Genomic DNA, 16,772 nt, shown 5'->3' with positions numbered 1-16,772 from the left:
CAACTTCATTTCCATCATATTATAAAAAAAACTGATGACACTGGTAAGAGTGTCCATATATTACTGGAATACATTGACAAAGGCCAGTGTAATATAGACAATCAAAAATGATAAGTGAATGTACTGTTGCAAATATACAGCTTGTAGATAAGCAATAAGACCAAGTGACCTTGAAGGAATTGGATTTAGGTGTCTAGAATCTTTTGTGAGTCCTATATAAGTAAAGAATTAAGTTATGCATTTCATCTTAGTACAGTTCAATAGTTTGTACAGTTAGTGAAATGAAACTATTGTATATTGTTCATTTGTTAGTACAGTTAATAAAGTACCACACAACTTGATTTCCTCTTGTCAAGTTCTTGAGTTAGCTATAGCAATATGTCTACATTATCTAGATACAAAGAGATGTTATAATATTAATTCCTGCCCATAAAAATCTTTTGTATAAAACATAGAATCTAGATTTGAAAAAAAAAAGTTGTTATAACTAAATGGATTAGCAGAAACATAATCAGCATATTTTATTTTCTTGTTTGTTATAGGTGTGGTGAGATTATTGACCTACAAATCTGGTAAAGCTTTTAGTGTCAGACCAGGGATGAAGCCAGCTACATGGTAAAATTTTGATCAATAATGTTTAGTGGTAATTTTTCTAACTTTTCTATGGGAATCTGAATAACTCTGGTTATACTTTATGTTGATTGACCCTTGTTTTGAACAATCCCTGTAGCATACTTTGTTTCATGCAATACCTTGTTCTGAAAAGTGAAAGAACAATACCCTATTCACTAACTTTCTCTAATAACATTTACGTATGTAATGCTCAATCTATAGGTCAGATGATGTAATGGTCATCTGTTTCTATGGCCCACATTCATGAGGTTGTCATGTGGCCAGCACAACAACCAGTCACTTTTACTTTTCCTAAACTATTGTCAAAAACCCATTAGAGCTGGGGGAACTCAGAGGCACCCAGGACCCCCGGTTCAGAAACCAAGCACTTTACAACTCAGCCACCACAAATCCATGTAGTCAATAAACAAATACTAAATCTATCAATACCAGTATTTAAAGTAGGTAGAGAAAATACAGTTATTAAATATTACTTACTAATTTTATTAGAATGTACATTTTGACTTGTATAACATTTACATATGCAATGCACAATCTAAATATAACAAAATAATGAGGAATATTAATTATATTTGTTAATGTCACAATAATGCTGCTTTTTCAGAGTGGCTCAAAAGTTGTCTTGATTGTTTCAATAGGTTGTCAGCTCTCATACTAAAGTCACTGTGTCATGCCACATCCTTGGCATTCATTGACAAACATAACTTGATAGATACTGGCTTCAGCTGGCTTCAGGATCAGATTAAAAAAGATGGTTCTCTAAATGAGCTAGATTGGACAGGCAGGAAGGTGAGATTTAATTGTTCTTATTGGCTTGCATTAATTTGAACTTTAAAAAAAAAAACAATTTTTTTCTCAGTTCTATTACGTTATCTTAATTACATAGTAATTCAGTTCTTTCACTTTTCAGAACAATGCTCAGTACAGAATAGAGCTAGCAGCTGAAGTTCTTATCTCTGTCTTAGAGTGTAATAGAAAAGAAAAGGTAAATCTTTGATTAGGAAAATGTTTATGACACAAACTTTGATTTTTCTAACACTTATGTGGGGTTATTCTTTATTGATTTCTCATAAGCATTCAATACAACTTTATTTACTTATTGAAAACAATGAAGAACAGAATTTTTGACACAGAGGTCTCAGAGGGCTAGGGTGAACAATGTAACATCAAATGCAGATATAGTTAACACAGTGGCACCACAGGGGCTGTGACATCACCATTGTAGTTCATTTTGTACACAAATGATGTTCAATCCGATAGTCCTTTTTGCTCCTTCGCAAAAATTTGCTGATGAGGCAGCTCTTCTTGCACTGCTCTCAAATAGCTCAGATGTAAATGAGTATTTCAGAGTAATAAGACAATAGATAATTTTCTAAATATAAAATGTTAAAAAATCCCAAAGAAATGATAATCGATTTTCAAAAGGAAAAGAAGGAAAATGAAATTTGTTCTGTGGCAATGAGAAAACATTGAAATAGTGCAAACTTTTAAATACATAGGTACTGTCTTAGACAATAAATAAAATTTACTGCAAATTCTAATTATATCATCAAAAAAGGGCAACAAAGATTAATAATAATAACAATAATAATAATCTTTATTGTCCTTAAGGAACTTTGTCTTACAATTTTTGCATAACACCAAACAAAACATTATAAAAAAACAAAATGTACATTCACACCACACTCACTCATAATGTAGCCTTATTAAGGGCCTTGAAGAAGGTATCTGTGAGGTCAGTTGTCATGATCCCTTTGGTTGATATAACAATAGGGATATTGTTAATTAGATAACTTCCATAAATGCTTAATCTCCAAGCCTAGGTTCCCATACTTTCTTTGTTTTTCCATTTCAGTTTTTCTTATATTATGGGACAGTGGTACGGCGATGTCAATAATGGTAGCATTTTTTTTATTGTTATCAATAAACAGCAGAACAGGGCTATTAAAATCTACCATTTTGTTAGTCAAAATAGGCCTATCCCAGTACAATAAGTGATAAGTCGACTCAAGAACCTCTTATGGTGAGCATTTTCATAAGGAAGAGTATCCTTATTGATCAAATGATGTGTTAAAGCCAAGTGTCAGTGTATTAATTTTTTCAACTTGGCTATTGCAACCTAGGTAGGGAGATTCTGATAAGGCTGAACATCCTGCCATTATGTGTTCAATTTACTCACCCTCATTTCCACATTTTCAGCATTTGTCAGCAACATTGAATTTTAGGATATGTTTCTTATAATTTTTTGTCCTAATGTTTATGTTTGTAAAATGTTTTACACCTTTCCAATGTTCCTTCAGAGTTAAAGATAATTACTTCCTAGTCCAAACCTCCTGCAGGATGACAGGGGATGGTAGTGGGCAGGGTTTGAACCCTGGACCATCAATAAATCTGAACGACAGTCCAGCACGCAAACCGCACGACCAGGCGGCCATCCCGATTATTAATTACTCTGTCCTGTATTGCTGTAACAAAGCCTTCTGTTTCTGGGAAGAGATGTTGAGTTTGTTTTTTTTAAAATAGAAATGAATTTCTAAACAATTAGCTCCATTGAAATTCAGCGTTAAAATTGTTAAAAGGTATAAGTAAGATTTGAATCAATTAGTATTGTTTGGTTTCTTAGTGAAGCAGACATGTTGATCACCTTGAAACAGTTTATAATCTCACATTTTGTAATTTCTTAAAGTTTTCTTTATACAAACAAACTTACAAAGCTATGAAAGTAATTGTGCAATAGAGTTGTATCATCATCAAACTTCATGTGAGTGAGTGAGTGAGACTCAAATCCTGTCTTTCAAAAGTTCTGGACTAACATACATAACTATACGGAATTATTATTTTGAAAAAAAAATTATTTGCAATATGATCATTATTATTCTGGCTTTCTAATAATTTGTGAGGTGTTGTTCTTAGTAAGTGTAAAATGAAATGTCCACTCTTCTATCCTGGATAGAGAAAAAGTCTAAGAGTTTGAAGATTAAAGATAAAAGCTGTGGTTCATGTGGCTTTACTTTTCATATTTTGCCTTTTGCAATGCAGACAAAACCATTTTCTACTGGTGGTTATCTTTTAACCATATCCCCTCCTGTCCGCCACTTCAGATTTCCTTTTAAGCTATATCGTGTATTCCACAGCCTTGTAAGAGATGGTCATTCATATAAAAGTAAAGTTCCCCTTTAAGACCTTGCGATCTATAGGGCAGATGATGTAAAAGTCATCTGTTTCTATGGCCCATTTTAATGAGGGTAACATGTGGCCAGCACAATGACCAACCACTTTTACTTTTCCCAAACTATTGACAGGTACCCATTAGAGCTGAAAAATCCCAAAATTTAAAATCTCAGTCTTCACCAGTGTATCCTACCCAGGACCCCCGGTTCAGAAGCCAAGCACTTTACAACTCAGCCACCACCCCTCCATGTAGTCAATAAATAAATACTAAATCTATATATACCAGTATTTTCTTTTTTAATATTAGTTAAAGTAGGTAGAAAAAATACAATTATTAAATTTTACTTACTAATTTTATTAGAATATACATTTTGACTTACAATTCAAGAAACAATGTTCAATGCTTGCTATCATAAGAAATAGAGATGTTTCCCTTTATATTTATAACCCATCAAGTTCTTAACCTTCTTTTCATTGGTTTCTTTGTTTGTCTGTTGCTTTAAACTTCTTTAATACATTTCAAACCAGTTAGCGAAATATTAACATTCTAGTTCTTAAAACAAAATAGGCTTCATCTCAAATGTGTACTATACTCTTGTGTGTGTGTGTAAACTTTTATTAGAATAGTCCTAGAATATTTAAACATGATTTTAAACATTTTATGTTAAGCAATTATATTATATATTTAAAAAAAAAATTTTGCTTAGAATAAAAGAAAATATTTAAAATAGAAATACTTTCAGGTAGATAGTTTTACAGAAAGATATAGGAATAAATAGCTCTAATGATAAAGAGACTTTATTGTCATTACAAGTTATTATTATTACAATGTTAAACTTAAATTATAATTTTTGGTTTCTCTCAGCTGCATAATGTTTTCTTTTTGTTTATCATTCTATTTTTATCAATCTTATTTCTATGTCTTGCATGTTTAGTTGCTTCATTCTCTTACTTGGTAATTCAGAAAGTAACAGCTATTTCCACAATTAATGTGTACTTATCATATAGCAAATTAAATGGTTAACACCATCCATATTCATCATTTTTATAATTTGATTCCTCCCATCAAATCATTTGCATCACCTCTAAAACATTTAACTACAGAAAAGTTTATGAAAACAATGTAAAGTGGGGACACAACTTCAAATCTTGATAAACAAAATAAATTTACATTCCCAACTAACAGATTACATTCACAAAACTTGTTCATGTACCATCAAGCATGAGTGGTTACTTTCTGAAGGTTGAGCTAGCTTGCTTGCAGTGTTGTTTGGTCTAGCATAGTACCTCTTCAGAACATGTTTCTTGTATAGGAAGACCATCTTACCCTTCAGGACAAAATGGCAGACTACCTCCAGAAGCACATCGACAAGATCAAGCTACCTGTTGTGATGGCCAAGACTGCCTATGCCTTGATGCTGTACAATTCAGATTCCAATAAAACTCTGAATGCTGTGGACAAGTTGAAAAGACTGGCACTGAAGGGTGTACAAGGTTTACATTTTTCCTATCAATGATATACATTTCATTCTAGTGCCACTTGTCCCCTTTGAAAATGTCCAAGTTTTGTCTTTTGAATACAATGTTTGTACAAAGCTTATATCAACTTACCCTGTTTGTCTGTTCAAAAGTTTGTACACGTTTTTTTCTCCCACATCCAACCAAGCTGAAATTTTGCACAATTATTTCTTTTACCTGACAACAGACTTACTTAGACTTAGGGCCTCCCATGCTGTTCAGCGCATTGAGCAGCAAGCTGTCTCCATAAAGATCTGTCTGAAGCCTCCTCCCACCTGGTGTCCACTGCTCTGAGTTTCTCCATGAAAGTGTGGCGACAAGTTATACGAGGACGTCCCTATTTGCGCTTACCTCATATTGGCCTCCATGTTATCGCAACTCTTGGTATGCGTAGTTCATTTTGTCGGAGAACATGTTCCTCAAACCCCATGCCACACTCTGTCACAACCTCACTAAGTGTTCGACTCCCAGTTCAGCATAGGATTTCCTTGTTTGAGACCCAATCTGTGTAACTGACTCCCAAAATCTGTCTCAGCCACATTGAGCCACATTTAGTCTTTTCTCAATTTTTGGTGGATGACTTCCATGTCTCACATGCATATGTTGATGTTGGGAAGACGATTGTGTTAAGACAACTGAAGAATTAATTTATAAAAATAAAATTAACCAATTATTTAATTAATTATTGGTGATTAATTATTTTGTTTGGTATCTCAAACAAGGGAAAAAATGTGTACTTTACTGAAGTGGTCATATAAGCTTCATAGGTCCTCGTCTGAGTCTTAGTGAACTTACCTGAAAAATAGGACGAGACTATAGAAACAATAGATAACTATACAATCTTCCATGTTCATAGACTCTCCACTAGCAGAGAGGTTACTGTGTAGGCTTGAGAAGGCTTGAGCCATAATTTGGAATTCAGGTCGTTCAGCTTTTTTTTTATATAAATGCTTTTTTATTTTTAGTCTAGGTCTATTACAAATTTAATTACATGACTAATTCAAACTAATTCATGCAAGTCCGCTTAATATAAGCTTTGTTTTGTTTTTTAAAGTATTTTTTTGTTTTTTTGTTAATAGTCTAGAAATCTGTAACTTTTGTGAAATCAATATTTGAAAGAAAGTTTTTGTCTATCTTTTAGATGTAATGCTCAAGAATATTATCATGACAAGCTTTCCTTTCCATTCTATTTTTATGTGAAGATATAACTGCCAGTTTGTTTTTATTTCTTTTGCTTTTACACTGACAGCTATCTTCTGAATTCTCAACATAAGCTTCTCATAGACTAATTTGTGTTGAAAATTATTTTTCTTCAAATCAAAAGATCCACTATGTTTCTTGGATACATTCTACATGAACTAATTAACACAAAAATGCAAAAGAAATAATACTTTGTGTCTAAAGTAGTTTTATTATTTATTTATAATAATGTAAATTAAATATTTTTAGTAGGCCTACTTGTTTTAAAATAATTTTAAGAATTTAAATTTAAAAAAAAATTTCTTTCAAACCAAATTTTTCTTGAATTTTATAGTAAACTAAGTGAACAAAGAAAATCTAATGTTTTTGTTTAAATTCCATTTAACAATCTTTTTTTTATTTTATCTTAAAGTTTCTGATTGATTGCTCAACATTTTTATATAATAATATAAATTTTATTTTTATGTATTATTTTAGTTTCATCATTCCTAAACTCACTAACCTATATCTCCAGGACATATCTACTGGGCTAATAAACCTAAAGATGAGGATGAGAAGAAGCCCCACTGGTACATTGACAGAGTGCCAGAGTCATCTATTGAGGCCACAGCCTATGGTCTACTGGTATTCCTACGTAAGAAGAACTTGTTGAATGTTGACGCTGTGGCCGACTGGTTGGTAGCACAGAGGAAACACAATGGTGCCTTCAATGGGGCAAAGGCAAGTTGCTAATATATTTTAATTTGGTAGCTCAGAGGAAACACAATGGTGCCTTCAATGGGGCAAAGGCAAGTTGCTAATATATTTTAATTTGGTAGCTCAGAGGAAACACAATGGTGCCTTCAATGGGGCAAAGGCAAGTTGCTAATATATTTTAATTTGGTAGCTCAGAGGAAACACAATGGTGCCTTCAATGGGGCAAAGGCAAGTTGCTAATATATTTTATTGTTCTACACAGCTGCATAGATTTTTTTTTCTGTTACTTGATTTAGACTTATTAGGCTATAGACAAGACTTAAATCAACAATATTATGCCTCCTATAGTCCAAACTACCAGCCAGGGATGTCAACAACTGGTAAATGAACTTGTGGCGTTAAGTCTAAAGTTTTTACTGCCACTAAGAAAAATTCAAGTGAAATGGTTTGACCAGATGTCATTCAAGTGAAATGGTTTGACCAGATGTCATTCAAGTGAAATGGTTTGACCAGATGTCATTCAAGTGAAATGGTTTGACCTGATGTCATTCAAGTGAAATGGTTTGACCACATGTCAGACATTGAAATCCTACAGTTGTCACATATGAATAGTATCCAAGCCACCACGAAAAGGTCCCTATTTCAATGGGTGGAGTATGTAGTTCATATGCTTCCCAAATGACTTCTTTATGAAGAGCTGTGTGCAGAAATGTGCTCTCAAGGATGTCAACACAAGCATTAAAAAGATGAAAGCAAGGATTGTAATTTACAGTCATCTTTCAACCTATTATCATGTGTAAATCCTCCTGTTTTTACCTTGTTTATATTAACTCTATTCAACTGTTGGTCTGCCTAGTCAAAATCTTTACACCTTATTTCTCCCACTTCCCATTCACGGATCAAGTTGAAACTTTGCATAATTATTCATTGATACAACACATTAAAAAAAATTAACCTTTTAGTTAATCAATTAGTTGTAAGTAAGTATTTTTTATATAGAAAATGTAGTAAATTGTACAACATTACCTGATTTATTCAAAATGATTGATGCAATTTTACTCAATATAAGTGAGACTTTTAAAAAGTAATTTTTTAGATTTATCATGTTTTCCAATTGAGCTAAAGACAAAGTGCTTACTTAAAGATGTAGGCTAGCAATAAAAAATTATTGCTGGATCTAGTTTCAACTTTTCTAACATTTAAGTAAATAAAATTAATATTTAAGATACATTAATATATTTAATTATTTATCAACTGTTTTCTATAAAGGACAGCACTGCAGCTATTCAGGCACTGACAGAATATAGTTTACAAAAGCACAAAGAGGAAGAGATCAAAGTGAACATGAACCTGACAGTACGTGCTGGGAAAGCTGAAAAGAATCAATACAAGTTCAAGTTTACTCAGGAAAATGCCACACAGCCAGAATCTAGATCTAATGTAAAGTGTCCTACTTATCTATATGTTTACTCTGATACATTTGATATGCTAAAAACTAAAGGATCAGTATTATAATAAATGGTAGCATACTTCTCCACTGAAATTGTACTCTCTAGAATTGGGTCGATTCCTTTAACTGCAATACTTATGTCTTGTGCTAGTTCATCTTACAGTCATATGTTTACCATTCAGTTTTGTTGAGTTTTTTGTTGTTTTATTTTAAGGTAAATTTTTACAAAATTTTCGCTGAATAAAAACATTTGTCTCTCACAGCTGAACAATCTCATCTGTTTGTACTTGTTCTTACAGGTGCCTGTTTATCAATTTTTAGAAGTGCTGACTGAAGGCCAAGGTCTGGGCCAGATGCAGATAAATGTAGAGTACAACATCCCTGTAGATAAAAATGAAGATTGCTCTTTCAACATTTCAGTGGAAGTCAAAACAGCGAAAATAGCCCTGGACTCAAGGTATTGGAATGCATTTTTACAATGCTTATATCAACTCACTCTGTTTGTCTGCCTGGTCAAAAGCTTTATGTGCCAAAAAAATCTAATACCCACCAAAAAAACAAAATATCAAATACCCAATCTTGGATCAAGCTAAAATTTTGCACAATCAATTTAAAAAAAAAGTAATTTGTTAATAATTTATTGGTATTTAATTATTTTGTTTGGTATCTCAAACAAGGGAAAGAATTTGTACTTGACTGAAGTGGTGGGATAAGCTGAATTAGTCCCCTTTATCCATTGTCTTTTAAGTCTTAATGAACACAACATGTAAAATAGGATGAGACTATAGAAACAATAGATAACTATACGATCTTCCATGTCATAGGCTCTCCACTAGCAGAGTGGTTACTGTGTTGGCTTGAGAAGCCTGAGAAGGCTTGAGCCATGAGTTCAAATAATCAGAACATTCCCCCTTTCTTTAATGTTTATAAATGCTTCTTTATTGTTAATCTAGATCTATTACAAATTTAGTAACATGACTGATCCAAACACAAGTTCACTTTATATAATCTTTGTTCTTTTTAAAAAGTATTTTTTATGTTTTTCTTGCTTTGAAGTTAAGCTTGATAATTCTTAACTCAATATAATTGTAGTGTTATTGAGTAGTTTATTTTCTGCATCTGTCCCAGGACTTCCTTTGAGTAGGTGGAGGCCCTGTTGCAGAATTTCTGTGGAGGCCAGTGGCATAGCTAGGGGTTATGGGCCTGGGGGCTTGACCTTTTTATGGGCCCGGGGGCTTGACCTTCTTATGGGCCCCTGCAATTTGACATTCGACATCATGACATGAGATAATGGCATAATATTTAATGTAAAAATAAATTTCTGACACTCATTTGGGAAGGGGGCCCTCAAGTGGGGGCTCGGGGGGGGGGGGGGATGTTCCAATTTCTACTCCCCTCCCCCACCCAAGATATGCCACTGTGGAGGCTTCTACATTTTTTTAAGTTTTAATAAAAATATGCTTATTAATAATAATACCTATCTCTAAAAGCATGCCATATTTTAGAAGAAAAATATTTAAATATTAAATATGCATATTTTAGTTTTGAGTTCATGGAGGGCACGGCCCTTGGTAGAAGCACTGGTATAAAACCAGAGCTGCATTTACATATTCAGAGCATGCTTTAAGTGGACACTTCTTAATCACAACAGTGTTGCCAGCCATAACTCGGTAAAATTTAAAGTGTTAGTGCTAACAATGTGATAAAAATGTTAGAAGAAAAATAATGTCAAAAGTTTCTGATCCATCAAATTTCTGGTGTATTTTTATCTCTTTTGTGGAGGCCCATTTCTTGTGAATTCCCTGGGGCAGTAGTCTTGCATGCCCTCCCTTACTTCCAGCCCTTGTATGTTCACCATTTCAGAAGGTCTCAATTGTGTGTCGATTGTACAATCAGTCATGTGAGACATGGATGTGTTTACTGTTTACTTTAATCTTGTTGAATAAAGCTCAGACATCGGTCATTCAAGAAGAACTCTTTAATTCCAACAATTTAATTTGATTTGCATACAATGGGAAAGTTTTTTAAAAGCAATAACTAAACTATAATGTGTAGTTTTCCTTAACACTTTCTTTGAATCAGAAAAGTTGACTCTATTCCCATCTCTTGTTCTCCAGCAATCTCTTGTGCTCCAGCTGTGACTTCAACTGCCCAGGGGCTAAAATTAACTACAACATTGATGATACAATTAAAGACAGGACAGCCATCAGTAAAACAGTCTCCATGTTGACAAGTGGTAGGAATCCAAAGTAAGTACAACAATAAAATGTTTGTAACCTTTTTTTTTTCAGCCATCTAGAAATCAGTCATCTTCTTAAAGATGGCCCTGCAGTTGTGGCTGTGTCAAACTCCAAACTCACTCCCTGCAGTTGTGTAAATGTGGCATTGTCAAACTCCAAACTCACTCCCTTCAGTTGTGTAAATGTGGCATTGTCAAACTCTGAACTCACTCTATGCTTAAATTTTGGCAAAAAGATCAAAGATTTTTTTGCACAGTTGTCGCATTGGTCTGAGAAATAATTAGAGCTGATGAAACCAAAAACACCAGTGATAGTAGTCCAACTCCTTAAGAAGATAACAAGCTAATATTTTAGGGGATAAAGATCAATGAAATAGAAGAGTTTGTTTCTGCTATTTATACAGTGATTGAAAATCTATATCACTACAATTAGCTTTTTGATATAATGAAAAAAAAATTGTATGAACATGGAAAGTATCAACATGTGTGTGTGTAGTCACTCGATGAACTCTTTATGTTGTGTCAGTTCTATTTATGTGAATGCTTCTGTTGTGTTGATTTTATTTGAGAAATTAGTCCTTAAACACATTTCCATAAGGATCAATAAAGCTGTCTTAGTCTTAGTATCATTAGTAATCACCATAATCTTCTCTATGGCCTCCTTCAGTTGTAAAGCAACTATGGATCATCTCATGGAAATGAGATGAATGCCTGGGCATTAGCTGTGGTTGAAACAATGTCGCCCACACATCAGTTACCCCCACTCCTTGCAGCTGATGTATCCAAAGGAACGGCAGTGCCGATACAGTTTGGGGTCAGAGGTGTCACAGCTGCAAGGCAACAGAGGTTTGAATTCAGAGTGGCTCAGATATTGAATCCGGCGGAACTGTTCTCACTAACAGGAGAAGGGGCAAAGGCGAGCAACTGGCGCCTTAACCAGTAAGCTTCGGACAGGAGGGGCTCGTTAGCCATGGCTGGCTACCCACCTAGGAGAAGGAAAACTCTGAATTCAAACCATAATCTTCTATATCCATGAAATTAGTAGAATGAATATTGCTGATGTTAATCCAAGAATAAAAGATTTCTGGGTTTAAGAGAAAATCAATCAGATCAATCTGGCAAACAACTGAAGTCTTTAATTAAAAGTGTTCCCTCAAGTTTATGTAGACTGAAAAAAACAGAAATGGCAGCTTTCTGATAGCTTGACAATTTGGTACAATAGTCTGGGCTTATTTCTATGCTTCTTGAATTTTATAGAATTCTGCTCAAGATTGTGTGGAATATGAAGAATCTAAAAAAAATGGTTTCCAATGGTCAAATTTAAATTATAAATCTAACTAATTCAGCTAAGGTTTTATAAACTAGTATGATTATATATCACTTTTTTTATTTAGTTAACTTCAAACTTAAAACTTTTTCAGAACTAATGCTAAACCTAAGACTAAAAAGAATAAACCTAAGCCAACAAAACAGCCAAGAAGAAGGCCCCAGCTCAGTAGAAAGCCTAAGCCTCATGGTAAAAGATCTAAACGTGCATTAAGCAGTGGCAAATCTTACTGCGTGACTGTATGCATTAGGTAATCATTACAAATAATATATTTATTTTTTTCCAATCAATCAAAGGAGTAAAGGAATCCAACTGATATCTACAGTCACCAAAAGTAGACCTTAATGTCCCAAACTGGTCATGTGGTAAGCACTTCATGTTGTCTTGCTGGTTCAGAGTTTGAACCCTACCTGCTTCCACAGTCTGCTGTCTTGCAGGAGGTTTGAGCTAGAACTTATTCATCTTCATTTTTTATAGGAATGCCCAAAACTTGAACAACTTAAAAAAACAGACAAAAATATACAATAGGCACTTTGTATTCACCTAGGTTGAGGCCCTCAGTTCAATAAAGAAGACAATCCAAATTGTTTTATACAAGAAAATGAGCAACAATGATCCTTTGGGTGTAGTCATAGCCCTAAGTGTTAGTGTGTGTCTGTGTGTGTGCCATACTTTTACCTTTAACCTTTTATCTTATTCATAAAATAGAGACTGTCTTGCACCTCTCTTATGCATCACATCTTTCACATATGAATGAGATTTATGGCACTATGCCTAGCTTCAATATAGTTATTATATATTGAGAATATTGTATTCAAATTTCTATCCCAAAGCATTATGCTGTAAGAACAGTTGAATTAAGAGTTAAACTTTATAGGCATTATCTATGGATAGCACGATGACCAGCTTCGATTACATTCTTTTAGATCTTTTAATGCAAACTTAGTCTGGTCATAATTAAAAATCCAAATAAAATGTCCAATTTTGACCAAATCTCAAATCATATAGTTAAGCTACAATGGCCACCATGTCTCTGTATCACACGGTTAGTTACAGATCAACATTATGGTCTTGTGTTTTAGGCATCTCCAAGGTGTGAGTAGACCTGTGGATGTCAGGATTCAGATGCTGACTGGAATCAGACCTTTAGATGAAGATGTGAGAAAAGTAAGTCCATAGAAACTAATTAGACAATTTGTTGTAGACATTCCTGTAGAACTGCTGATAGGATGGCAGGCAGACTTTGAACTTTATGATGAAAGAAGTGTAAACCTTTTGATCAATCAGATTTCTGATAAATTTTGTCTGTATCAATCACCTTAGTTCTAGAAATATTGCAAACTTGTAGGCATCTATGAAAATCTAAATTTAATCTTTACGGTTTTGACACATGGACACAAATTAGGACATTGAGGGCAGTGCCGGCCTTAGGCATAGGCAAACTAGGAAGCCACCTAGGACCTTTGATAGGTGGGGGCTTTACACAGCACTCAAAAAATAATTTTTTTTTAGAGAAGAAATAGCTAAACTTGTTCTCAGTGTTATTGTTAGAGTACACTAGGTTTGTAATAAATTGCCTTGGGCCTCGATTTATCTAAGGCTGGTTTTGTTGAGAAGAAGTAGATGTTAAGTCTTTATTTCCAATCAAGTTTGAGGTAAGATTCATAGGCATGAGGACGTGGAGCTCCACTTCTCAATTTCACTTGTATATTTTACTTTACATGTTTCTGCTTATTTTTTTATAGAGATTAATTTAAATTATGGCCTACTAGTTAAATATTCCAGTACTGCTGTGGACTGTGCAATTCAGGCCAGGTTTTGTTCCCTCATCCAGAAACTTCTGACACTAGTCAGCTTTTCACCGCAATACTGATGCCCCTTTTAAAGCCCTGTTGGCTATTGGTCATAATTTTTTTTCCGGCATTTGTTTGCATACCCTATGCTGTGGAAGTCTTATCTATGCGCATCACCAAGTCAGCTAGTTCTTCTTTTGTCCTTGCTAGGCCATCTATGTCATAAGCAAAATGGAAGTTAGTAATTCTTCTTCCTCCAATGCTTACATCACCTTCATAGCCCCCGAAAGCATCTTCCATTATCCTTTCAAGGAAGATACTAAAAAGTGTTGGTGAAAGTAGGCAGCCTTGTCTTACTCCAACTGTGGTTTTAAACCAGCAGCACTTGCAAAACTTAAAATAATGTGGAAAGACAAAGGCATAAACTTTGACAATTTTAATAAAATTTTTATCTATGTGTTACTAAAAAATGAGTTTTCAAAGACTCCTGATAAATCTAATTTCTTCTTCTAGATAAGTCAAACAATACCAAATGTCATAGATGCAAGACTAACAGAAAATGCTGAATTTTTAATAGTAAAATTTTCAAAGGTATGTTCGCATTGTTACAGTGACATGTCTGACTAAACTTCTCAAGAAATATTTATTCCAGATTCAGTTACAATTACTGTTTGTCATTGTTTTGTTAAACTGTGGTAATGATCCTGAAAACCAGTTGCAATGTGGGAAAAACTGACTCTATGCACATTACTGAAACAAAGGAAAAAGGGATTGCTTGTTCTTTAATCATTCATTATACATAGTTACCATATACAGGTTGATTCAAAAAGAATGTGGCAAAATTATCACACATTTATTCATTTTGAAAGCATTGTAATGGATTGCATTAGTTTTGTCAGTTGAAATCAATGCAGTGGACGGGGGTATCCTGAAGCATGTTTGGGAGGTATTTTCATATCAGCTTGTTGTCCATGCTGCCAGTGGTCATATCTTATATAAGATAATTATGCTTTATGCATTTCATGTGTCAATCTAGTCATGCAGTTAATCATTTGCTTAAACTTTGCTAAATCATTTGTTTTCCTGGCTGATTCAGGCAACCCATTCCTTTCTCTATTAGCACTAGGGAAGAAGGAGCACTTGTACAAATTTGTCCTACCTAATCTAATAAGAAATGTGCCTCAATCTTTGTGTCTTTCTGAGTATTTCATTAGGTTTTGTTATTCTATTTGTAAATTATGGTTCAGTGTTTTATGAATTATTGCTAGGCCTACTTTATTTTTTATTCTTCTGTCCTGAAGTGCCTCTAAATTTAGTGATTTTACTAACATTCATTTGGTATAAATCTTATGGCTCTATTTGTTGTGGTCATACTATTTTGTATTTGTGGTGGTCACTTTAAGCATGAAATTAAAACATGAAGTTAGTGCAATGATTTTGGTGCATTACTTTTTTAATCACCCTCCATTTAGACTTAAGAACCTCCTTTTTCTCTATTATAATTTGTTAATGTAATAATTGTTGAATTGAATATACTCTTTGAAAGCTACATTGGTTTGAATTTGTGTGTAATATGCGTGAGTACAACTGATCTACAAGATTGTGTATGCACAAAATACTTTTGTCATTTTATTTGGATTTATTAAAAACTTTTTATATAAAAATCAATTAATTAAAAAATCAACATTTCAATATTTTTTTGAATATGTAAGATTTTGAATTTGAAAATTATAATGAATAGATTTATGTTTAACTTTATAACTGTTTACGCTAAATGATGCTGTTAACATTGTATTCCTGGATATAGGTTGAAGCTACCAAGAATACTTGTTTTGCTTATAGAGCAAGAGTTGAGAATGATGCCACAAGAATCAATGGAGCCAACATAGAGATCATTCAGGAAAATTCTCCAAGTAATAAAAAATCTACTTTCTAAATAGATGCACCCTTGAGCTTAAAGTCTCCTACAAATATTTTCTTTTTTGAGTTTTAGAATGAGTGTACAGGAGGTGATTGCGTAAATTCTGATACTATGACAGTCGTCTCAGTTTTTGCTTAAAATGATGTTTTCAATTATTTTTTTACAAATTTAAATGATAAAGTATTATGATGTGTTTCTTTTCTCAACAGAAACTTGTATTTATTTACTACTGTACTTGTTACTTTTTTTTTACTTTTATAAAAGGAAAAAAATCAAATGACTTTATTATTGAAAACTCCAATAATTTTTTACATTTAAGTGTCTTATCTAGGCTAGGCTTTTTAAATATTGGGGTTGTATTTGTCCAATTGTTAAATATTTTATTCTATAACAACTAAAAGTAGGTGATGAAATATATTTGAAAACTGCTTATTGGTCATCAATCTTTCATGCCAGGCAGATCTTTTCACATTTTTCACATATTTGAAAAGCTTGTTATTTGTTTCATCTGTATCTGCTAAATATAACTTAAGCTTATCTGAGACAATATATATTTAGTATTCAAGGATAAGCATCCACACAGTGTCAATATGACATAGTTACCAACTAGGATTACCTACATATTTTCATTTCAATTAGCATGTCTTTTAAAATTGTTTTTTTTTTTTTCACTTTTCATATAAAAAATTCTTATTTAGTAACCAGAGTGATAGGTTCTTTTTTGTGTTCTTAATTTATCTTTGTAATGACCCAACATTCACTGATCTTATTTAAAATGATCCTTTTTTTTGTTTATTTACATAATATAGAATTCTGTAACATGA

The 16,772-nt window shown here is 33.3% G+C and overlaps 1 protein-coding gene across 4 annotated transcripts in view; it reads left to right on the top strand.

Moving 5' to 3' along the window:
• LOC106071367 (A.superbus venom factor 1-like) overlaps positions 1-16,772 on the top strand; it is a 92,347-nt gene that overhangs the window by 69,646 nt on the left and 5,929 nt on the right. For 3 of the 4 annotated variants that reach the window (XM_056040140.1, XM_056040142.1, XM_056040141.1), the window contains exons 26-37: positions 543-615; positions 1,272-1,422; positions 1,544-1,618; positions 5,118-5,298; positions 7,037-7,242; positions 8,488-8,658; positions 8,968-9,125; positions 10,786-10,917; positions 12,329-12,484; positions 13,317-13,401; positions 14,541-14,618; positions 15,835-15,940. In XM_056040140.1, coding sequence (XP_055896115.1) covers positions 543-615; positions 1,272-1,422; positions 1,544-1,618; positions 5,118-5,298; positions 7,037-7,242; positions 8,488-8,658; positions 8,968-9,125; positions 10,786-10,917; positions 12,329-12,484; positions 13,317-13,401; positions 14,541-14,618; positions 15,835-15,940 — 1,572 coding nt within the window. The remainder of the gene's footprint in view (positions 1-542; positions 616-1,271; positions 1,423-1,543; positions 1,619-5,117; positions 5,299-7,036; positions 7,243-8,487; positions 8,659-8,967; positions 9,126-10,785; positions 10,918-12,328; positions 12,485-13,316; positions 13,402-14,540; positions 14,619-15,834; positions 15,941-16,772) is intronic. The other variant, XM_056040143.1, reaches the window with a different exon arrangement.

The sequence above is a fragment of the Biomphalaria glabrata genome, chromosome 9 (genome assembly GCF_947242115.1).
Source record: "Biomphalaria glabrata chromosome 9, xgBioGlab47.1, whole genome shotgun sequence".
Lineage (NCBI taxonomy): Eukaryota > Metazoa > Mollusca > Gastropoda > Planorbidae > Biomphalaria > Biomphalaria glabrata.
Note: the sequence above shows the minus strand (reverse complement) of the source record. Positions and strands in the feature narration are given on the sequence as shown.